This window comes from Drosophila subpulchrella, chromosome 3L, assembly GCF_014743375.2.
Source record: "Drosophila subpulchrella strain 33 F10 #4 breed RU33 chromosome 3L, RU_Dsub_v1.1 Primary Assembly, whole genome shotgun sequence".
Taxonomy (NCBI): domain Eukaryota; kingdom Metazoa; phylum Arthropoda; class Insecta; order Diptera; family Drosophilidae; genus Drosophila; species Drosophila subpulchrella.
The window spans coordinates 16,390,688-16,413,514 of NC_050612.1; the positions used below are offsets into that span (position 1 = coordinate 16,390,688).

Below are 22,827 nucleotides of genomic sequence, written 5' to 3' on the forward strand. Positions count from 1 at the left end.
AATACATAATATAGAAAGATTTCGTTTAAATGTTGAAATTTTGGTTGTTTTTTAATGCACTTGACGCTTTCAGTGGCTGATCCAGAATTTGGTTGTGGGGGATATAAAAATAAAATATTGGGAATGAAATACATAATACATATATATGTATAATTGTTAGCCCGAGTGGGGTATCTATCTTCCATGGACTTTTTATTAAATAAAAAAGTAAATTTTAAGTGGTGTTCTTTTCATTGGTCCTGTTAGAAAACTACTTTCAAAAAGTGGTTTAAACTAGTAAGCAAACATAAAGAAACGTTTTTAATTTAAATTAATGTTCTCAACAGAGTGCATGAGGTAGGTAAATCATTTTTGATTTTTTGTCAACATAGGTTTTTGCGTAACAAAACAAGAAAATATATTTCTTGCGTTTTGAATAAGAAATTGGAAAATATACATTTTTTAAGCAGGGCCCAGTATAAACCAATTATAAAATTTATTTGTTTGTCTTTCTTGTAAGATTTAACATTTATATAAGGGCTCTGCATTTTTGACTTACCCAACAAATCCATCCATGTCCGCCAGCCACTGTTTGTAGAAGGTTAAAGGCTCCACCGCTGGTTTTAAAATGGCGTTTGTATGCGGCAGCTAAAAGCCCTCAGCCGAATATTAAACATCTTCCAGAAGCGTATTGGCCAGGCTTCGGTAAACTTCCAGAAGGAGTGCTCTTCAGGACCAATATTCTGTGCAAAAAGTTCTTGGCTGTCACTCAATTGCTAGAAGCACGGCGAAAAGTTTATAGTTTTATGAAAGAACCATTTTTCACAAACGTATCAACCCCCAGGTGCTCTAATAGATTTACAAACATTAAAAAACACTAAAAAGACATTATATTGTATATCAATATGCTCATTTATTTTAGTTGCATTATTTAATAAATTGTAGAAAGATTCATTTACATTTTCAAATACTTGTAGCTAATGTTTGCGTGCAACATAAGTTAAATTACACCAAGTATGTAATATTTCAAGTGCTGCTCACTTTTTTTACAAACTCAAAATTGTTCACTTTCAGTGCCTAGCTATTTGTTTTAGTACTGTTTCGTATGCTTTGATTTCCCATCTTTATCGCAATAGCTTAGAAGTATATTAAGTTAGAAAATCATTAGGATTTATTTTAGTTTTATAATTGGTTAAATAGGCAAATACAGAGTTGACGGCGATTTAAGCTTTTCATTTATTTCTGTATGTACTCGTGGCATATCCATTTTAAAATTATGTAAATTTGTTTAATAATTAAATTGAAGGCCTTAAAGATTATATTGCTGTATTTTAAGCTGCAGCAAAGTGGCATTTAACCTTACACTTAAGACGTAAAATTGGAATTAGATAATTTTAAAGATATTCTCGTGAATTACAAAAGTATAAAATGTAGGTAAGGGATGAATATATAAGCGTAGCAACCAAACAAGTTATCGAAATGTAAGCTTGGTTATTGAAAATGTGTATATATGTACAAGTAGTAAATTATGAATTTCAAAATGGAATAACAGACTGACACTCGCGACCTTACTCAAACGAACTAAAATTACATTCAAAACATTTACACTTTTTTCTTATAAGCTAGACAACATACACATTATGCTAATTCAACAATGCAAACGCATACAACGAACGATTTAAGCTACGATAACAGATTTAGGTTTGGTACAATTTCATTCTTTTTGTTTTTTGTCGCTGATAATTACATGTTATATAATATACAATAATTCCTTTACAAAAAAGTCAGTCCATTGTTTTGGTTACCAGCTTGGCATTATCAATATGCTTCTTATGATTACCCACTTAGATCTTCATAAAAAACCGTTCTCACAATATGCCATTCGTATAGTACTGATAACCATCGTACAGTTTGGTTGACAAACTCTTCAACGAGTCCTGTACAAGCTGCTCAACTTTTCGTTCCATTTCTTGTTCGGTTAAATTCATATGAAAGCGTTTTCGGAGATTCTGTACAGTTCCAGAGCAACCATTCTTAAAGCATGGCAAATGAGCATCTACGAAAAAAGAAATGGTGTTGTAAAATGAATTGTACATTTTTTGAGTCGTTTTGCTTCGAAACTTACTGCTACGCATGATTTCCACAAAGTTTATAATACGATCCATATGCTTTCGGGCCGACATCATGCCAACCAACAAGAGCCTATTAAATTCACGCCAGTGCTCTGAGCTGGTGCCTCCCATGACTTCAACAAATTCTGGCGTAAGCTTAAAGGGCGATTGTTCGAAACCTGTAAAAGCCCAATTATAAATAAGATAAGAGAATCGCATAAGTGTGACATAATACCTACCCAAGTTCTTTGGAGATATACTCAAAATGAATCCGAAGTCAATGTGTATGATGTGCCCATCCGAATGGAAGAGAATGTTGCCATTATGCCTTAATATTATTGAAAATACGTAAGTAAAAAATCGATCAACGACAGAAAAGATTCAGTGTTACCTATCCTTGACCTGCAGCAAATATGAAATTAGACAGTAAGCGGCACAGCTTTGCACGAAATTCTTCTGTGCGCGCCGAAAACTTTCCCCGGTGGTTGGGCCGTACTCATCGATAAAATAATCTTTCAATGATTTGTTGGAGTTCTTCTTAATTTGATGCAGAGATACGGTGTTGAGTATGGGCTCAATAAGGCCACTATCATTCGACAGGCAGACTATTTTGTACGGACGTACCCAAAGGTCCACTTGTTCTTCTTGCCATATAATTTTAAACATCTGCAAAATATTACTTGCGTCAAGAATCTGAACGAATTCTTATTGGTTTATCAAAATTGATCATACCTCTAAAAGTTGGGTAGCCATAAGTTCCTGTCGTAAATCATCGCCACACTTGACGATGGCGGAAAGCAGCCGCCAGTTTGATAGATGACCGTATGGCGAAGACTCGCGAATGAGCATTTCCTTTTCGTGCCATGGTTCCTAAAGTAAGCGATAATAAATTTGATTGTGTTCAGAATAATTAGGCGAATATAACATGTACAAACCTTTAGGGCCGCTGCCGACGGATCTTCCGGATCGTTGCTAAAGGATTTAGTATTCTCGCAGCTCAAGTTGCTGCAGTGGCGCAAGCGTACGTCTCCAATGTTGAAGACAATTGGTGGACCTGTTAAAAAAATCCAATGTATTGCTTAGTGATTCCTTCGGTTGATTGTTATATGTCCCCTTACCTTGGTCCCGCGAATCGCAAGACTCTAGTGACATTTGTGAGATCGTGTCCCGCTCGCTCACTTTCCGCATGTTAAGGTACTGCGCCGTAATCTCGTCCTCCTCCTGGGACCACACGTCATCCTCTTGGAGCTGGAGTCCACCCAGCGAATGTGCGTTCCCGCAGCAGTTATGTGGACCAGCGTCGCCGCAGCCACCATCGCCATCTGCACCTTTTTTTCGCCGCCAGCTTGTTCCCTGCTGACTACTGCTGCAGCTGGAAGTACGGCTACAGCTCAGGTGCTGGTGCGAGTTCAGGCAGGACCCCTCCAAGTGCTCTTCGCTCTTCGTGTGTCGCAGCGAAGGCATCATCTTCGGTATCAGGGGAGAAGTGTATATGTCAGGAATCTCGACCACTTCTACGTATATGATGTACGGCGTTTTGTCCTTTGAATTGAGTACAGCGGTCTTCTCCTCCGTAATGCGAACGACATGGTGCGGTATGTCCGAGTAGAGAGGAAGCCAGACTCTTGCGGGTAGGTTCTTGTTGATTAAATTGAGGGACATCCGCAGCGCTGAAGTCTTCTCTGCTTTCGAAGGCCATGATGTTAGATTTTTACCCACGTTCATCAATGCCTTCATAAACTCTTTCTGCGGCGCCGTCTTCGGAGCTCCACAGCTGCATAGCGTCCTCTGGCCCAGCAGTCCATTTACTTGGCCCCTCACCGTCTCAAAGCAGGTGCAGCCATTATCGAAGGCGTGACCTGAGGTTAAGTCTCCCAGGCACAGTTTAGCGGGTGTGGTGGGAAGTGTTTGCGTAGTGTAGGGTGGTTGCTGGTACATTCGGTGAGATATACTTAGTGTGTGAGGCGAGCGAGAGTCGGCTAGCAGCACAGTGGCATCCGACTGTGAGCGGTGGTGTGTCTTCTTGGCGAAGGCCACTATGGATCTCGGGTCCCCTATGCCTGCAGACTTGAGGTCATTCTGGGCCTGTTTGAGCTCCTTTTTGGAGAATATTTCCTTCATGAGCGCCAGCTTAGATTTTCGGGAGCTGCTGTGCGAGTTTCCCAGCGAGTCCACTTGATAGTTGTAGGCCTCCAAGAGCCACAAACACTTGAGCGAAAAGTCCACTGACTTTCGACACCGAATGGTCAGATAAGGATCCAGAACCTCGGCTAGTTCATCCATCTGAATGTACATGACTATCAGTTGCGGTATGTACAGATCGACCTCCTGGTCAGGAAAACTGAAGATTTTATTGCCTATAAAGCTGAGCACTCCTGGTTCCTTCGAGTAAAATAGGTAATGGACAGCGAAATGTATGTTAAAGACTGGGGACTCAAAGAAACGCAACAGGCCGCTTTGCCCTTTTTCTGGCTTCTGTAGCAAGTCCGACACGGGCGCTCTTTCACTGATAAAGTATTTGACGACACCGGGAACAGGGAGCTTGAGTTTGTGTAGCGAGTTCATTGATGAACATTTTGCAAGTTCTCCCTCATTAGCTTCACTATCTGCTCCAGGGAGGCGCAAATTGAGTGTCCGCTCATTTATCTTGGAGTCGGCAGAAGGTTCAGTAATCTGTTGGAGCTTTGAATCCGCCGATACCGCTTGTGATTCCGTTGGCGTGGCGACAGGTGTGTTGGCAGCTGAGCTCGCAGCAGCCGCAGCTGCTGCAGCGGCGGCCTTTTTGCTGGAACTCGAAGTTAGCAAACTGAAAAATTCTTTTTTTTTCGAAATGTCCGTGGGTGACTTGACCTGATCCTGTGGCGATGTGGCGCCTACACTTGGCGAACTTACTAAGGCCAAGGCTGCCGAGTGATCGGGCTGCTCCTTTTGCTTGGCCGCGTTCTTTTTTTCATGGTTTTCGATAATGCTCTGGGCCGTGCGAAAGATGGCGTTCTTTGTGGCCCCAAAGAAATTTTTAAATAGCACTTGGTCATTCTTTGTGCTCTCCGTTGGCGTGGGAGTTGCAATCGGCGTTGGAGTTGCCAACGGCGTGGCTGGCGTCACTGGCGTCGCTACTGCAGAGCATGGTGTTAGCAAGGAATTTGCCTCCACCATCGGACCTTGGCTAGATTTCTTGTCGCAAGCCAATGCTTCGATTTCATTAGGAGCTGCGCCGAGTTCAACATTGATAGCTGCCTGGGACATGTTCATAACACGGTATCGTGTTCGTGGGTCAACGTCTGCATCCACTGGTTCTCCACTATTGTGCTGGTTTTGGTTAACTAAATTAGTTTGCTCCAGGGCTCGCTGTTGCTGACGCTTCTGTTTGCGAGATGGACGCAGGGTGCGACAGTCCGATTCGGTGGAAGCGCCGTGTGTGGGATAAAAACAGAGATGGTCCGGTTGCATTAAGTTGTACTCCTCGTCTATAGACGTGGTTTCCATTAGATCAACGCACTCCTCCTCTGCATCGCCATCCGCTTCGGCGTCCGCATCCATCTCACCCGAATCGAGCGATTCATGTGAGTGGCATATGCGATTCAGTGATATTTGGTCCGACTCTGAGCCACAGATGATGCCTGCAGGTAGGATTAGTGTAGAAATGAAGGGATTGTTTCTCACATGATTATACAGAAAAGCAAAAGGCTACGATTGATCGACCGGACTTACCAGAGTCATCCGATCCGAGACTGGTGAGATCCTCTCGCTTCTTACTGCTGCCCGCGCTGCTGCAGCTGTTGTTGCTGCTGCTACCTCCGTTGCCGGCGCCACTGACAATAGCCCCGATCATCTCCTGCCCATTGGCCGCAACTGATTCGCTTGACTTGGGCCGCACCCGCAGCGTTGGGCAGGACTCCACTGCAATTGAAATTGTAAAGTAAGTTTATAAGTAACTGAAAGTCCTCAGGAATAAGATCGTTAACCTACCGACGGCACTGGACCTGCAAGCGGCTGTCAGACAAATCGATTGTTGATGCTTCGGCACTGGATGTGACATATTTCCCTTAGTGGCTGTAGTCGTGGATAAGGACGCCGTCGGAGTCGTCACCGACATCAGGGCCGGCGTGGGCGTTGCTGGAGGAGACAGGGCTGCCGTTACACTAGCAGCTGTCGTGGCAATCTTCGAGCACATATTTGCACCGAGTATGGACGGGGAACAGAACGTGTTTTCACTCTCGGCATTTGGAGATGACACTTCGACCTGGTTGGAAAATAAGAGATTTTCGTAGATCAGTATATGGATAGTCTTTGGAATGGAACCTAGTCATTGTTATATATTAGAGCTGGCATGGGCGGTACGAGCGGCTCTTTAGCTTGTCTCGATAACGGATAGAGTACACAAATATTTAGCACTAGGGTAAGTGCAAAAGTGAATAACAATGCCAGCAACGCAACGATAAAAAATATAAATAAACAGCTCGTCGCACACAGCCACACGCTTAAATAGACTTAGAAACTTTCCAGGTTTTACTGCTTTCACTGCGGGTATGTGAGTGTTTTGAGTGTTCGTATGTGCATCCGCGGCCAAAACAAGGTTAGAGCGGTGCAGTTGGGGTCTTCGGTTTGGGTGGAGCTAATTGCCTCGATTAGGCACTACTCACCTCTGGAATGCGTTGCAGGGCGCTGTCGAGGCTGCGATTGCGGTGATGCTGCGTATGATTGATGCGAGTATTGGTCACCTGCGAGACGGGCGGCAGCAGTATGCCCATGGATCTGCAAGGAGAGCAAAAAGAGAACTCGGATTAGAATGTGTAAAAATCAATGCATCTGTTGCGGTAATAAAAAAAAAAACATGCTTGGAAATGCCAAAGCACTCGCGGCACACACACTGAAAACTCACTCGGCTCACTACGTCGCAGTTATCATATCGCTCAGACGACCGATTCGACTGGACGTTAAAACCTGGCTGGCCAGGCAGCGATTCCCTTCAAATTAAATTAGCGAAAATACCGGAAAATAGATACGGCTGGGGAACAATGCGCGTTGTACAAGAAAGAAGCCCGAAAACACTGCGAAATGGTTATAGGGAGGGTACATAGGTATACAGGGGTTGGCGGAGGGCCAGAACGAAAAGCTATGCGATTGCTCGGCCCACAATGGCTGACTAATCGCAGCAGCTTTCGGGGGGCCTTTGTTGACAGCTGGTCGCTGCCAAAGCTTGCGGGTTTGAGCCAAAGCTCGCGGCGAATCGATGACGTAGTCGAAAGCACTCCAAACACTCAAGAGTTTGCGGTGCGAGGGTGGTTATGAAAGTCCCTATCTTAGGTATTTTCCAGCAAGCCTTATCTCTGTACAGTACACCTATTACGCGAACAGCAATCGCCGGGGCGATAAGCGCGGAAGTTGGATAACCGACCTGGCCTGCCATGCTCTTACGGAAATTCTCGAGGATTACGGATTCCTCTCTTAACCACGGGTTCAACAATCTCTGACTGAACCAATCAACGGCAAACAGACGTTGAGTTATCACTTTGGTCTAATGGTTGGAATTTGAGTCGGATGCTTCCTGGTGCTGATAGACGAACCACTGGCATTTGGTGACCATGCCCGAGACCGGGTCTCCTAAATGTGATCGACTGGCTGGTGCCTTGCCAACATTTCGCATGCGGGTCGATTGTCGTTGTCCAATCTCCCAATGATGGGGCTGTCTGTTTTGGTTGTATGTAGGTGTCTCCGACGTTGAGATCGCAACTAAGGCTTGTGAACTCGACTGGTGTGCTAAGCGAATTCCAAGCATACCAAGCCACATTAGTTGTGTCTCGTTGTGTCAATTATTTACGCATTTGCATTCATTTGCCAAGCATTCGAGCCCAGGGGCTTGCCTCCGTCTGGTTGTTGATGGGCCCTGCCCGCGTATTGTTCGCCCATCACGTAGTGTGATTTACGTAAGTACAATTCGAAACTTGGTTGAAGGCCGCTGGTAGGTAGGGAGTTGGGCCCTTCATTTTTTTTTTTCGAAGCTGTTGGACGAACCCCTTACCGCTATTAAAGGAAATGCTGGTGGAAACTATTCCCATCACACTGCTGTCTACAGAGGTCAACGACTCGTGCAGGCGGCCCTTAGGTCATCTAAACATTCGGATTCTGAGTGCAAATGTTACGTTAAGTTTGTTGACCAAGCCCCCGTGTGTTTGCGCACCAGCTTTTTGCCTATTCATCACTTCTGGTTTGAATTAAGTGTTATCAATAGCACAGTTTTCATCGCTTTTCTGTAAGGAATAAGCTTTTCCAATTGCAACTATTCTTCCAAAAACTGTGAACAAGACTTCCGCTAAAGTGCAGAAAAGTAAGAGTCAACCTTCCGGGGTTCCTTTTGATTTGATATTTGCTACTGCTAGTACTTCCCCACGTTTTTGTTGAGTGCCCCTGAACATAACATAGGATAGGTTCGGACGACGAGTAAAAGTTTAAATATGCCAAGAATAAGTAATTACTAACTAACGAAATTAAATCGGTGGGGGAAAAAGCTGCAAGAACTGGCGGCATGGGAGCGAGAGCACAAATGTTGCCCCAGGCAGTCGGAAGGTATCGCCTACGCCAAGGTGCTATGGGGTGGGACAGCTCCACATCCGTACATCCGTACAGCCGCACAGGAGCGTTTTGCCGGCGCACGCACTCAACAAAAACAGGGTGTGGCACGTCATCTGCAGGCACAACTCGTGTACATACACACGGCCAACAGCAGACATCGGCAATAGCTTTTGAACAGTTCAACTGGGTTTTAGACAAGCATTCTTTAGCCCTATGGAGAGCTTTAGGTTAAAGTTAATTGACAATTGTGGTCTTTAAACTAATAACATGAGTGGCCCCGCACCTGTTTACCTGCAATTCAATCTACAGTCCAAATGACGTGCGAAATGCTCAGTCCAACTCCCCCTACAAATCTTAAGAGCACTTCCAATTGAGTTAGCTTGGGGACGAGCAAGAGTCCGTAAACTAGGAATACTAATTGAGCCAACTCGATTCTCTGATCTATCAGAACTCGACGCGTATGCAAAGCTACACAGTTTCATCCTCAATTTTCTGCCTTTGCATGTGTGCATTGCTGTCGACTTGTTTATTTACTGCATTTAACATGGGAAATGGAAAAAGCGCTCGGCACACATTGCTGATTTCTTTGCAAAGTCTGATTGTCTATGGGCCCCCAACCGACACAATGCGACTCAAGTGCGCGCTCTGCAGCTTCTAGCGAAATTCCACAGGCAAAATGCATAGGCAGTGTATTATTTTAAAGATTATTTACATTTTCATGCGCTGTTTCAGGTCGAGTGCCACATTCGGCCTCTAAGAAGCGGGCGCAGAGCGACCCAAATAAATAAACAATCCAACGAAGCCACTAAAGTTTTATGAAAATCTGATGAAATTCTGATGTATTCGACAAACGGAAGGTCGCGGGTGAGCTTAGTGGCTTTATCAAGCTCGACAATTTAATGAAATTAGAGAGTGACTGATTGCAACGGATCCCGATAGAAGATGGGTCTAGAACGCGTGACTTTTGGGTATTGCTTGGAGATTGGGAGACTCTGAAAACGGTTTGCGTGCGCCAACTAAGTTGGAGTCGTTTTGTCGCCCATTCAAAGTATGTGGCATTGCATACACTTTAATGACACACACAGTTCAATTCGACTCACCTGAAATCCAAACTTAAATTTCTTTGGTGCGTGGAAATACGTTTCGGTGGAATCGCAGCACTTCCCGTGGAAGCACCTGGTCCTCCGTCTGTAGACTGCGCCACACTAAGATTGGCGCGACCGTGCACGGATGGCATGGAGTGATTAAACACTCGGCTCAGGCTGAGACGGGGCTTGGAGTAGCGCGAATGCTTGGGCGTACTGGCAGCCGAGCTGGCTCCTGGCAGGCCCGTGGTCATCTGCATCTGGCCTCCAATGGGCAACGTTACCGGGGCGACCATTAAGAAGGCGGGTATGTTATTTCCATTTCCGTTACCCAAGTCCGATCCCACCGAGGATATCGTTGTGGTGGAGTTGGAGTGCGGCTCACAGGTTATGGCGAGCGACGACTGGCTATGCGGACTACTCATCCCGCAGGTGGCCGAGGAGGAGCTGTGCAGACTTAGGCTGGGACTTGGATGGCTAACCGATGCGGACACAGAGGCAGTGGTGCTATCCACAACCGTTGGACTGTGCACCACAGTACTGTTGCTGTGTTCGCTGGAGCTACTGGTGCTGGTGCAGGCGGCGGTCGAGTGCTCGGAGATGTCTTCGTCGTCCGTCGTCGCAGGACAAATCCAGGTGTCGGTCACCTCCAAGTTTGCGTTGTTGCCAACCCCAGTGGATGGGCCCACGCCTCCGACAGTCTTTCCGTTCATGTTGAAGTCGGAGAGCGCTTCGGCATTGGACAATCGTACCGTTGCAGGCAGACAGTGGTCCACCACATCGACTCCGGCGGCCATGGTCGCCACTGCCGGGGCGGTACCGGCCTTGCCGGCTGGCCTCTCCTCCGCCACAACTACGACGGGTGACAGGAGCTTGTTGGCAGTCTCGATCTCGCGTATGTGACGCAAGTACTGGTAACCACTGCTCTGGGCCACCGGCTTCTTCTTGGCCACGCCACCGCCCACGCTGGCTATGCTGATGCCCACGCCCACGATTCCTACGCCGTGGTTCGTCTGTTTGCTCTCTCCGGGAACGATGCCGTTTGCAGAGCTTGTGGGCGAATTGCAATTCGCTGAGCTATTCTTTTTTCCCTTAAATGCAGATATGACGGAGTTCATTTTGATTTTCGATGTGGGGAGTGGGGTGTAGAGTAGGCAGGGTATAACTTTTGGCGTTATTCGGTTATTGACTTTTCTTAAATGGCTAGATACGCAGTTTTTTGTGGCACAACCTTGGGATTGCTTTCCTGTTCCATTGCACGGCTATAGGCAAAAGCGAGTGAATAATGTCGTTCTGAGTCATGGGTCGACTTTTCAGCTATCCGCCCTGTCGCCTCCGCTCATCGTCGCGAAGCGTGTGGCCCTCATATCACAGCGGCCTTTGTTATTGTCGTAGCTGCAGGCGCTGGAAAGATAAACAAAAATTGGTGTCAATTAGTAATTTTCGATCAATTGAAAACCCTCGCCGCCTTTCACGCTCATAAAAAACCACCATACAATATTCAGAATCTGTACGAAGTAAATTATACGCGGCTTCTTGAAGCCGCACATATTGCCTTACTTTAAACAAAAAATTCCATGGGTACGTTCAGTCAAGGATGAGAAAATAATGTCCCTTGTCCTTCTCCGAATAAAAACAGCAAGTTAATTTTAAAACATAATTCTGAACACATGTACAAACTTAGATAGAACCATGCGGGTATAAGTATTTTTGGCCGTCGAGAGCAGCAAGATATAAAAATGTTAAGTTTGAGTATATATCGCAATCAGTCTGAATATCACGGCATTGGCAAGTGAAAATAAATGATGATTAAAAACCTGTATAATTTTGTGGAAAATGTGTTGGCTGAGAATGCCTTGACCCATTTACTCAATCTGTCACGAACAAACCATGAGGAATTCTCCTTTAGACTATTGACATTTAGCACGGTATCCCTTTTTTGTTTCCGAGCTGTCCGAAAGTGTCAAATGGAACGTGGTAACATTATGAAATGTGTGCGGAACGAAACCCTCCTTCTGACCCCTTCGGCGCTGCTCCTCGGCTTTGTACTCTTATCTTAATCGGCCCATTTGCCCAGCATACTAGGATGTGCAGCTTTTATTGAGACATTCAAATTTCATGAGTGTGTGACCTGACCCCAATTACGTCTAAGCCCATCTGCAGTGGGCTCACTGCACATTACCCAACCGGTTCTTCTATATCAACAAATATATTGGATAAGGTGATGAGGTGGCCCTTTGTGATTAGTAAATAAATAAAAATAATAGCCCAGAATTTACCATTACGACTCTAACACTTGACTCCAATTAATTTAAGTGAAAATTTTATTAATTAAAAAGTACAGATTAACAGCACTGTGACGTGTATAATTATTCAGCAAGGGCTGCTAGATACTTGTTAGACTGGCACCCTTTTGGTAAAATTCCTTTGGGGAGTAGGCACGATTTTCTTGTTGCGCCCCATTTTTCAGCTCGTGCGTCATTCCTTAAAGAAGCAACACGTACATTAACGGCAGGCACTCCTAGTTGAATGGACAAGGGAACATTCTCGCAATAGTGTATTTTGGGCAAGAGAATCATTGAAAAAAAATCCCTGGAAGCCACAATAATTAACATTTGGCCACATAAATGAAAACCAAAGCGGCGTTCGCCATTGAAATCCTTACTCGATACGGGTTCCACCGATATTAAAAGAGGCCTTAGCCCACATAAAGTATCCAAGAAGGGAGGAATGCCGAGTAACCTTGTAAGGTGACTCCACTTGACACAGGGGGATTGAATTTCATGTGGGAAGTCCCTTATTTTATCTTAAGTTAAAGTCGAGAGAGGTAGACACTTGCCGTGGTAGTTTCTTGCGATCTGTTTTAACCATATCTCGTTTGATGGCAATCCTAAGCAGATCAACAAACATTTTTGGCTAAAAACAGATTTCATACATACATATGTACATACATGCTTTGACTTTTTACGGTAGCATTACACAATCCTACAATTGTTCTGGCCTGCATTCCGCTGTACTTTATGAAGCGGCCAATATGCTATTGGCGCAGCCATTCGACCTGAGCATTCCAGCTGGCACCTTTGGATTCAAGCTTGTGTGACTGTGTTGAGACACTAAAAAGCAGTTCATCGTTCAGGGCAGTATTTCGCCCATAAACGCCACAATCTCGGAATGTGCTCTTTTAAAACTGGCAAATATAGAAACTCTTTTTTTTTAAATGCCGTTTGAAGTATCTTGTGATAGAAATTAAATCAAATTAAAGTCCACATATCAGTAAGAAAAATTAGCTAAGAGGAACTGTGGAAACCAGTAACCTTTGCGTATCGATATCCGATTTTGAACGAACTAAGACGTTTCTTTAAAACTTAATTTATACGATTTTTTTAATTTTATACGATTTTTTCTACGCTAGAGTAGATTTTCCCTTGTGAAATTATGCGGCGGTTCAAAGTTGTCTCTGGCGGAGGACACGCCCATGTGGAAAGCCAGGCATTCCGCCAACCATGGCCGGCAATCAATCAGAGCTCGCATCTCTTTGACAAACGAGTTTTCCACCATCTTGGGAAAGGAAAATAGCCACATTGGACTCCAGTGAGTGCAGGAATTGTATAAGGAGAATATTAAGCCAGCAAGTAGACACAATTCGGTGGCAAACAAAAAATGATATGCGAAACAATAATTTAAAATTCGATTATACATGGAGACTCCATCACAGCTTTTGTTTAGCCGGAAGTGAGTGTCACACTCGTGGTAAACTGGTTTACAAAAGATTAAAAACAGTCGCCTTGTTGGGAGGCAAATTTTAAAGATACGAATGACCAGAAATTTGCTTCAGTGCAATGACTAGACAATTAAATCGATAGAACGGTAAACAGGCCGCTTAAACTTAATGGTTTAAGCCACAAATAAAACAAGAAAAGAAGTTAACTTCGGCAAGCCGAAGATTGTATACCCTTGCAGTTATAATTATTCAATTTGATTTGAAATTCTTATATATACAAAATATGATATTCCCAATAGTATAAGATAATATGTCAAAAAACACCGAAGCTATAATATGTTTCATATTATTTTTCCACCACTTTTCTGACCGTTCCCATGGCAGCTATATAATATAGTCGTCCGATTTTGATAAAATTAAATTCGAAATTTTATGTTAAAAAACACCAAAGATATAATTTAAAAAAAATTATTTTTTTTGATTATTCCTATGGGAGCTATAAGATATTGTTGTCCGATCCGGCTGGTCCCGACTTATATACCAATTTTTGGAAAGTTTCAGCCCGATAGCTTTAAAACTGAGAGACTAGTTTGCGTAGAAACGGACGGACAGACGGACATGGCTAAATCAACTCGTCTAGTGATGCTGATCAAGAATACATATTCTTTATGGGGTCGGAAACGTCTCCTTCACTGCGTTGCAAACTTCCGACTGAAATCATTATACCCTCTGCAAGGGTATAAAAATATACATAACTTCATCTCCATCTTTAAGATTCGTCTAATTTCTCGAACTAAATGAATGCACCAGGTGGAAGCGACAGTTCGCTCACCGAAACGACCTACGAGATGAAAGCTCACAAAGAAGATAGCTGCTATCTAGCCTTGCGGCTCAATTACACACGGCTAGGCTACTCAACGAATGTATTGTGCAGTTTCCCCCAGCTCTTTTTTTCAGCCATTCCGTTCACCGACTTCGATAGCGAAGCCCAGCAGCTGCGGCTTGCGCAAGCAGTTGGAATCAGCTCCTCGGCGCACAGCTGTGCTGCTCCAGCGATTGGGCAGCTTTGCAAAATGACCAGTTTTCATTTGACGAACTCAAAGAGCACGTTGCATCTTAACTGAGAGCTGTCAACGAACTTTGGGGCCACAGAAGACCTTTCAATGCTAACTACGATGCTGAGATGCTTGGAACTGCAAAATTGAAAACTTTCAATTTCTGCAGCTGCAGCCAGATCTTTTAAGAAATTCTTGTTCTGGGAGGCTGTAAGTTTCCATGGGGAAAATTGAGCCAGCCGGAATGTTCGCAATTTCATGCTCCGCGTTTCCTACAAATCCCCAAAACTCCACCCCGCAATTTCACATAATAAGCAATTTGTACTTCATGTTCTACTTATCTTGATTCTAGTTGAGTTGCTTTGGGCTGCGCTTCATTTTGGCAGCAGACGCCCAGCAGGGATCTGCATACAAGAGTATCAGCTTAATTGTTTATATGTTTTAAAAAGACCACACGACACTTTCCGCGCTCGAATGCATTTCGAGTATATACAGATAACCCCTCAATGGCCGGAGAACTCCCTTTAAAAACATTTTCTGGCTCCAGAGCTCAGAAGCGCAGGCGCAGGCGCAGGGCGTGGTCGCCTGCTGGGATAACCAATTTATTGAAAAGCTAATAAGTTTTAATTTTAAGGCTAAAAATGCGACATGAAATGGAATTAGTGGTGCATATATATGCTCCAGTTTGCAACTAATGTTTGGGACCCAAATACCCTCGGGACAAAAGCAAATGCGATCGCTTAAAATACAAGAAACCATAATCGACGCAACAGCAACTGTAAATGTTTCGTCCAACTCTACAATCCAGCGGTTTATTTCTTAACACTTTCTCAAAGTGAAGGTCGTTTGACTTATGTATACCGTTCCCAATTCGCAAATTGCCAAATGAACTCGAAAATCGGCAAGATGGTTGGTGAGTTTTTGTTCCATTTTTGCAGGAAGCACGCGACTTCGATCATCAAGTGTGCAGCTGTGGTACAGAAGTCCAATTCACTTGTTGTTCTCATCGAAAAAAAACAGTTTTCTCTTAGTATACAACCTGGAAAAATATTTCGTTTAAGGAAAAAACTGATAAAAACTAAGACTGTGCTACATTAGTATCTAAATCCAAAATCTACCTCTCTCTCTCTCTGCATCTCCAACTTTGCAGTCGCAGGGATCCGAATCGCAAAAGTAGCAACAGATACAGTTGCCATAGTGAATCTTAAGTTTCACCGTTTCTGTGCGGTTAATAAACCGCAAACTGCTCGAAACATGGCAGTTAGACGCAGATAGATACGCAGATACTTTTCTACTGTTGAAGCAGACACTCGCGAAAGATACATATATGCCCGCTTGCTCGAACGCTGCCATCAAGGTCAGCACAATCAGACTGACAAGAAAATACACACAAGCGCTCGCATGTACATACCTAGTTGAGTAACTTTATCAAAATACTTAAAGTATGATCAAAGCGGTTGTAGAACACTACTGATCCAGTTCAACGAAATCAAATCAGGAACGGTCAAGGCAAAACATCATGCAAATTCCGTCCCGACTCTGCCAAAAAATATCTGGGAGCTGAATTAACTCCGTTCAACAGAGTTCAAGTCCGTTCATCATCATCCAAGGTGAACAAGCGTTAAGTCTACGGTCAAGCCCCAAATAAAATGGCTGCAAGTCGGACAATCCAGTACAGAGATTCAAAATCAATTCACAGAAAAAAGTCTTCCCTTTGGGAATAATACTAGTTCTTTATCTCCGTTTTTGTTAGCCAACAGAAACGAATTATTATGTTTTGTTTACTTCAAGCGTAAGTGCATGAGTACCTACACTCTTTTCGCTGTGAACTGGTAATCATGTCTCCGAAATCAGTTAATTAATATATCTAATTGAGCAAATCCACTTGCCTTGGCCCAAACTACAAATAAAGCTTGTTTGAGAAAAATTTTCAATTGAGTTGCGAATTGTAACGAGGCGAGCTTGAATAGTTGTAAGTCTCGGCAAGTATTTGCCCCAATGTGACACCATCACAATTTTCTATATATGTATATTATAACTCGCCTTTCTTATTTTATCGCCATCCGGCAGATTAAGCTTTCCCGCGAGCCTCAAGATCTTCGACAGCAGCTGCAGCGAGGGTTCAGAAACAACCCGAATCCATTAACACGGGCATTGTCACACAACATTAACTTAGCGCTGCATTAAGGAGTGGACTGTGGAATGGAGTCGGAATGCATGAGGAAAAGCCCAATGCCTAATGGCAGTTTCTCATCTTCGGCCGGGGAAAGTTTGGTTACACAACTGTTGGGTGGCTTAGGGCCGGAGGTAAAAGCAGGGCTCACATAGCTCACTCCATCGTTCCACTCTATTCCACATCAATCACCTGAGTAGATATTTCTTTTGGTTGAAAATTGAATGTAATTAAAACCATCATTAAAGCCCCTTACAACGTTTACGACTATCGAAAGTTCTGCATTCAGTGAAAGTGATGGCCCATAATCGTGTAATTCATTATTCATCATCGTTTAATAATATAAAATTGAATACAAAAAGAACAAAGATCCAATCATAAAGATCCCTGCGGAAGAGATTTACTCACGACAAGGAGGATATCTTGGACAGAAATAAATCGCTTCCGACTGTCATGTACCCTTTTGAATGCCTAAAAATACAAATGCGTGCACACACTGCACGGACTTTGACCGGACGAATGCATAAAGTGCCTTATCAGTGGGTTTCAAAGCAGATCCCATTCAGTCGGGCATGAATAAATGATCGTCGCTGGCGAGGGCGACAGACACAGAAACAGAGGGGATGGGAACAGTCGCGCCTCGGACTTACAATATATACAACTCGTAATGAATTTTTGTGGGCGTCGTGAGCAGATAATGTGTCTATATAGGGGCGCAGCCATTTTAGTTTCAGTGTGAGCAGCAACCACCAAGATTTCGATGATGATATTGATAATTTAGTCCGCTCGGCTTCTGTTTGTGCGTCAGGAAATAGGCATTCGCTTAGGAAAACCTAAGCAACCTTGACTTCCCAACAGAACTCTCTCTCTCCACATTAGTCATGACACAGCAGCTGGGTTTACTTATATGGATATTACTGTGTGATTGGTTCAAGAGGCCGTTTCTTCAGTTTATCCAAGTGGTACTGGAACACGCACTATGGCGCCCCCCAAACCGAAAATGATCCGTGCCGCTGAGATCGTGGACGATCCGGATATGGTCGCCCCGCTGCCCTACCTCAATTTCCTTCGTTACCTAAAGCGGAAGTTCTTTCCCAGCTACGATCTGCGCCGCTTACTCCAGGTGGGCCTCGTCCATTGGAACGCGCTGAGCGATGCCAAAAAGAGGTTGTTCGAGCCAGAAGTAAGACAGTAAGCTAGAGCTATACCCCACCTACATACAGCTCACTTTGCTCCAATCCTCCAGCGCATTCTGGCCCGTGTGGATCGCAGGCGAAGGACTACTCGGCAGCGCCGATTGCTGCGCCGTAGTCTAAAGGGTCAGAAAAAAAGAGGTACTGCTGTGCGACGCCCCATCTACGATAAGCGTCCTGCGACGCGCCGCCGCCGCCGCAGACCCAAGTAGAGAGTTCTGAACATCTGGAAGTTGTTGCGTTTGTTTACCCGAAGCTCAGCAAAGAAACACCATCGAATCCGTCAAATGCCCAACTGCTTTTCCTCTCTTTTCAGTCCACACTAGCACCTTTCCCTATCCGTTGGTTTTTTGACAGCGATGTCCTCTATTTGTAGCAAGCTGGTCATGCAAAACATAATCCTACTTGCCCTCTGGAAACCAGCTTGTTTTAACATATTGCCTTGCGTAATCAAAACTCTGTCGCGTGGGATGCTGGATATATGTAAACACATACTCTGAAATCACTTTCTCTTTTTTTCCACTGCCTTTGGGACCGTGTTGCATTTGGCCCGGTGAAGAGGAGCATTTCAAGTGCGGTTCCCTGAAATGTGAACGCTATGCTCTTCTCAGACCTTTTGGCATTTGCTGTTGTCGATTTACTCGAAGAATTTGTCAGTTAAATACATGTATAGATTAATTTCAAATACAAGTCTTTTTTTTTGCATTAATTACGTCACCCATCCATCAAAACAAGGTCCAACCAGTCTTCAGCTGCTGAATGTCTCTATCAAAGCGATATTGCCATGCGAAATGAACAGTATTATACGGGATCAACCCAAACCTTGGGTGATTAGCTACAACTAGATACTCTAGATGCTCCAAGCATGTGCACACAACAACAAGACAGATAGTGGAAAAACACCCTTATCGTAGACTGTATTTTATCCAAGTCTCGTTTTGTTTGTCAATAAATGATTTATCAATTTTAATTTCCGCTTGCAGGGAAACACAGCAGCCACGAAAGCAAGTGGAGAAACAAAAACCTCAACTAGTTTTCAGTTTGCACTGACGAACCTGAATTCGCGCAGCGTTTGCAATGGATAAGTGATCGGAAACCTATCCAAACTGGTTGCCTTTTGGCTCTGAAACGAATTCCCATTTCGGATGTTTACCTCGGAAACCCCTCCGCATGCCGTGCCTAGCAAAACTCAACTATTTGGCAAGCGTCTGCCGACGCAACCAGCGGCGGTTGCAGCGCTTATGTCACAGTTATCGCCACTCGAAAGAGTAATTACACCTTAATTGCCCTGTCCGCCAGCTGCTTTCCTACCTCCTTTCTCGCTGGAAATTGTTGCTCCACATAAAATCAGCTCCCGTTGGAAGACCCCCCCTCCGGTAGTTTTTCGATACAGTCGAGAAGTTATCTAAGGTATCTGGAAACACCTTCCCAATGCCACGCGAAACGAAAACGAGCGCAATTCGTAGAGCCCCGGAATCCCAGGAAGCATTCGGGGGCAAAACAACGGGGTCCACTGTCTGCTCCACTCTTTGTTTCCGTTTGTTTTCCAAACTTGTTTACACTTTGCTATTCGCACTCGCTCTCGGCGTGGCCACGCACTGGCATTGGTTTGGTTTGGCCCGCTGTTCTGCGAAGGGTTCAACGACTCAAAGGCATTTGGCAGCAGTGCAAAGTCTTGCAGTCTTGCAATCTAATAAGCTGGTCTGGAAGCTTATCGATGGGATTTGTGTGCATTTTCACCTGCTCAACAAGTCGGGCGCCGCAAGTCAATGAACTGCTGAGAAAGCCCGAGGGATCAAACGACTCTACCCAAAAATGCCAAGTGCAGCTACATCTAGTTGTTTTAGCTACATCGCGTGAACCAGTCCACCTTGCCTAAATGTCAGATTCTTTAGTTTTTTTTTAGCTGCACCCAGTCAGATTGGAAGGAAGATCGTGCCCGGGGGAGCCAAGTAAACCAGAAACAAAGGCGGTTTACGTCCGAAATGGTGTTTTATTCCGTGTCACGCGTCAGAAATAGTATTCATTTTCAGGTAATTCACTCCTAAAAGAGAAATACTCACAGTTTCCTGATATTCAAGCGATATAATCCACTGGGTATCGAAGACTTGATGCCGATGCCAATTAGCGCAGATAAGTAGGGTCTGCCACTTTCACTTGTGGCTTTTCGCGTTGAAACCCACGAGCGGCGGCGAGTAGGAATTCCTATTATTATCACCACGACTGTCTCGCACAGTCACGGACGCTGGGGCAGGTGGCAAAGGCTTACTTGCTAGGTGGTTTGGGGGGTTTGGGTTACAGGGTACAGGGTACAGGGTACCAGTTATGCCCAGCAATAATCAATTGGATTTTGTAGTTGCACAAGCACCAGCACTAGCACCAACACAACTACAACTACGGGCGTCGTACGGCGACTTGCAAAATCTCGTTTTGCTTGTGTGCGCGAGTGTGTTTGAGAGCACCGCTGGCTGGCTGTGTGTGTGTGTGCGTGCGAAAATATAACCAACGAGAAATCACAATTCGACGACACTTGTTTCAATATTTTAACAGCACACTGCTACTGCTTGATTCCCCGACAGTCGCGGGTTTTGAATCTTGAATATAAATAAGCTGTGCAATTACTTTGGCCGAGGGCAAGACACAGACACAGACGAAGAGACGTCAGACTCACACACACACGAATGAACAAAAAGAGACGCGCCCATAGTGTGTATACACTATTAACATACAAGGATGTTATCGGGCGTAGCAGCTCCTATTTGGCGCGTGTTTACGCTCTCGTTATGCACTGCAGCGGCACTGGAAAACTGGGGTATCTCTTTTTCTGCTGCTTTCTTTGTATTTAGGCTACAAACAAATTACGCGACGACCAACCGTCCACACGTCCAAGGCAATCGAGTTTTTTTTTCGATTGACGCGTTGCCCAGTGATGCTCGATACATCGATTTTTTGGCGATATTAGTGACGGCACAAAAACAATCGATAATTGTCAAGAGGTCCAACCAAAAAGTGTGGTGAATGTCCTAGCTATCTTAGCCGTGTCACTCTCGCCAAATGTTAGTGTTGGTATATTTCAGTATATACCGTACATAATACCAAAAATATACTACAATTTTGATGAGCGCCCACGCAAAAATGTTGGGAGTTGTTTTCGCTTGATTAGCCGAGTCATCCTCCCAACATTTTGTTGAGACGTAGCGCCTACAAACACCTATCGATTGATTTCTGTGCCGTCCCTAATTGTTTTTGTTGTGGCAACCTGATTCGCAAAATGGTTGATTTAAAAGGCGATAAAAACTTGTCATAAGGGGATTTTACCATTAATCTGTTTAATACTTTTGCGCTTCTAGCATTAGTAAGTTAATGAGACTGGATTCCAGACCCTTTTCGGGATTTCTTTTTTCCCATATATAGCCATCACCCCTAGGAACTAGTGTAAAAATGCCCGCACATAAATGGTCATATCTTTTGATTGACTGAGTTATAATGAAATCTTGAATTCAAATCTGTAGAATCAATAAAATTGGACAACTACTCTTGAAGATATCTTTAATATTGTGTAGTGTAAGTGGAACGTTCTTAATAAATGCAATGAGTAGAGCAGAAATCAGTTGCTTAAAAGATGGACACATCGCAAACACATTGATGAGGAGAGGATCTGTGATAGACTAAGCATTTATACATAAATCTAATCTTATCTCGCAATGAATTTGGGAGATGACTTTAAGTGTTTAATGGGCTCCAGCCAAATATATGTATGTCCTACTCTCTAACGATGGAATTCCAACCGCGTCGCTTTCTTTTGCATCTCGAGGACGGCATAAATTGAATAATAAGTGGCGTTCATACGCATTCTTTAGTAAATTGTGCAATTGTCTGAGCGTCCCAAATAAGACAACACAGACAAACATCACAGCAGACCCAGTTCTTTGAAGGCACACATGAGCATAGATTGAGATCGCCAGGCGTAGATTAGACCCTTCAAACCGGAGAGCTAGTCCGGCTTGCGTGAGTTCAACAATCTTTAAATTGGTCGCTGCAAGTAGATGCAAGTTGTAAATGATAAATTGTAATCGTCAACAAGATATGTCTGTCATGGGATGCGAACGCACAGCTCTGGACCCCTTAAATTGGCCTTTTATCTTGGGATTTCTATCAATATGTGGCTATTTTTATACACTCAGTATTTGTTGAGTAGATAACTGTACTTTCAATACATTTTAAAGTTCGACCATGTAAACTATATTTCAATCCGCTTTTAAAAGTCCAAAACCTTTCACATCGACAAAGAAAGCTCCCAAGGACTAGTAGCTGATTACTCAGATTGCAGATGATTTGCTTCGGGGATAAGTACTCTGATGGTTCAAAAGTGCACACATATTATGACTAATGCTCCCACTTCCTAACGAAATAGTAAAGAAAAATGAAACGATAACCGATCCACTGAGAATATGGAATGGAATAAAATTCCCTTATCTATCCACAGGCCAAGTTATGTCATTATTGAGGAATTTGAACCGAGTCGAAGATATATGTACATATATACATACCTCAATAAAGTCTCGGCTATAATATATTTCGCTTTTTGCATGAGGCAATGTTTTTTCAAATAAACGAAACTAATATATATTTTACACACTTTTTCAGAGAAGGTTGATCTGGGAGCACGGAGAATTTCACACATTCTAAGCGACTTCGCGCCAACAAATGATTTCAGATTGTAAACATGTGTACCATTGCATTGCACGGACCCTCATCTATGACAATTCAAGAGCGGTAACGAATTCCGGCACCAGCACCATGCTTCAAGTATCTGCCAAGTGAAAAAGAAATACCTCTGAACAAATTGGATATGTCAGTGAAAAGAGCAATTAAGAACATTGGTCTCTGATTTTTAACTGAGACTCGGGTCCAGTTTGAGGATTACGTTCGAGTTC

General features: G+C 43.9%; 2 protein-coding genes across 5 annotated transcripts; one reads left to right on the forward strand and one right to left on the reverse strand.

The window, feature by feature from the left end:
- Positions 1 to 872: 872 nt before the first annotated feature.
- LOC119552598 (phosphatidylinositol 4-kinase beta) lies at positions 873 to 20,792 on the reverse strand. Of its 2 annotated transcripts, XM_037862254.1 has the most exons (12): positions 19,954 to 20,792; positions 9,764 to 11,152; positions 6,734 to 6,845; positions 6,060 to 6,333; positions 5,802 to 5,990; positions 3,209 to 5,710; positions 3,026 to 3,144; positions 2,823 to 2,960; positions 2,482 to 2,756; positions 2,330 to 2,418; positions 2,105 to 2,269; positions 873 to 2,035 (listed from the first exon to the last, which is right to left on the reverse strand). In XM_037862254.1, the coding sequence occupies exons 2-12, from the start codon at positions 10,864 to 10,866 to the stop codon at positions 1,848 to 1,850; spliced, it is 5,154 nt and encodes a 1,717-aa protein (XP_037718182.1). In that variant the 5' UTR covers positions 10,867 to 11,152; positions 19,954 to 20,792; the 3' UTR covers positions 873 to 1,847. The 2 variants fall into 2 exon arrangements, with proteins under 2 accessions (XP_037718182.1, XP_037718183.1); XM_037862255.1 differs by lacking the exons at positions 9,764 to 11,152; positions 19,954 to 20,792 and adding an exon at positions 6,973 to 7,227.
- LOC119552599 lies at positions 17,463 to 18,575 on the forward strand. 3 transcript variants are annotated; one of them, XM_037862257.1, is made up of 2 exons: positions 17,463 to 17,880; positions 17,921 to 18,575. In XM_037862257.1, exons 1-2 carry the CDS (start codon positions 17,677 to 17,679, stop codon positions 18,011 to 18,013), a joined length of 297 nt encoding a protein of 98 aa, XP_037718185.1. In that variant the 5' UTR covers positions 17,463 to 17,676; the 3' UTR covers positions 18,014 to 18,575. The 3 variants fall into 3 exon arrangements, with proteins under 3 accessions (XP_037718185.1, XP_037718187.1, XP_037718184.1); XM_037862259.1 differs by having other exon boundaries at positions 17,469 to 17,888; positions 17,944 to 18,575; XM_037862256.1 differs by having other exon boundaries at positions 17,530 to 17,880; positions 17,944 to 18,575.
- Positions 20,793 to 22,827: the final 2,035 nt, after the last annotated feature.

Bases quoted from the DNA above. Each gene is read 5' to 3' on its own strand.
- LOC119552599 (XM_037862256.1), top strand. From the start codon at position 17,677: ATGGCGCCCCCCAAACCGAAAATGATCCGTGCCGCTGAGATCGTGGAC. The intron at 17,881-17,943 runs GTAAGACAGTAA...CCAATCCTCCAG, and splicing joins AGAGGTTGTTCGAGCCAGAA to CGCATTCTGGCCCGTGTGGA.
- LOC119552598 (XM_037862254.1), bottom strand. From the start codon at position 10,866: ATGAACTCCGTCATATCTGCATTTAAGGGAAAAAAGAATAGCTCAGCG. The intron at 2,961-3,025 runs GTTTGTACATGT...CGCTTACTTTAG, and splicing joins CGTCGGCAGCGGCCCTAAAG to GAACCATGGCACGAAAAGGA. The intron at 2,757-2,822 runs GTATGATCAATT...AATATTTTGCAG, and splicing joins TGGCTACCCAACTTTTAGAG to ATGTTTAAAATTATATGGCA.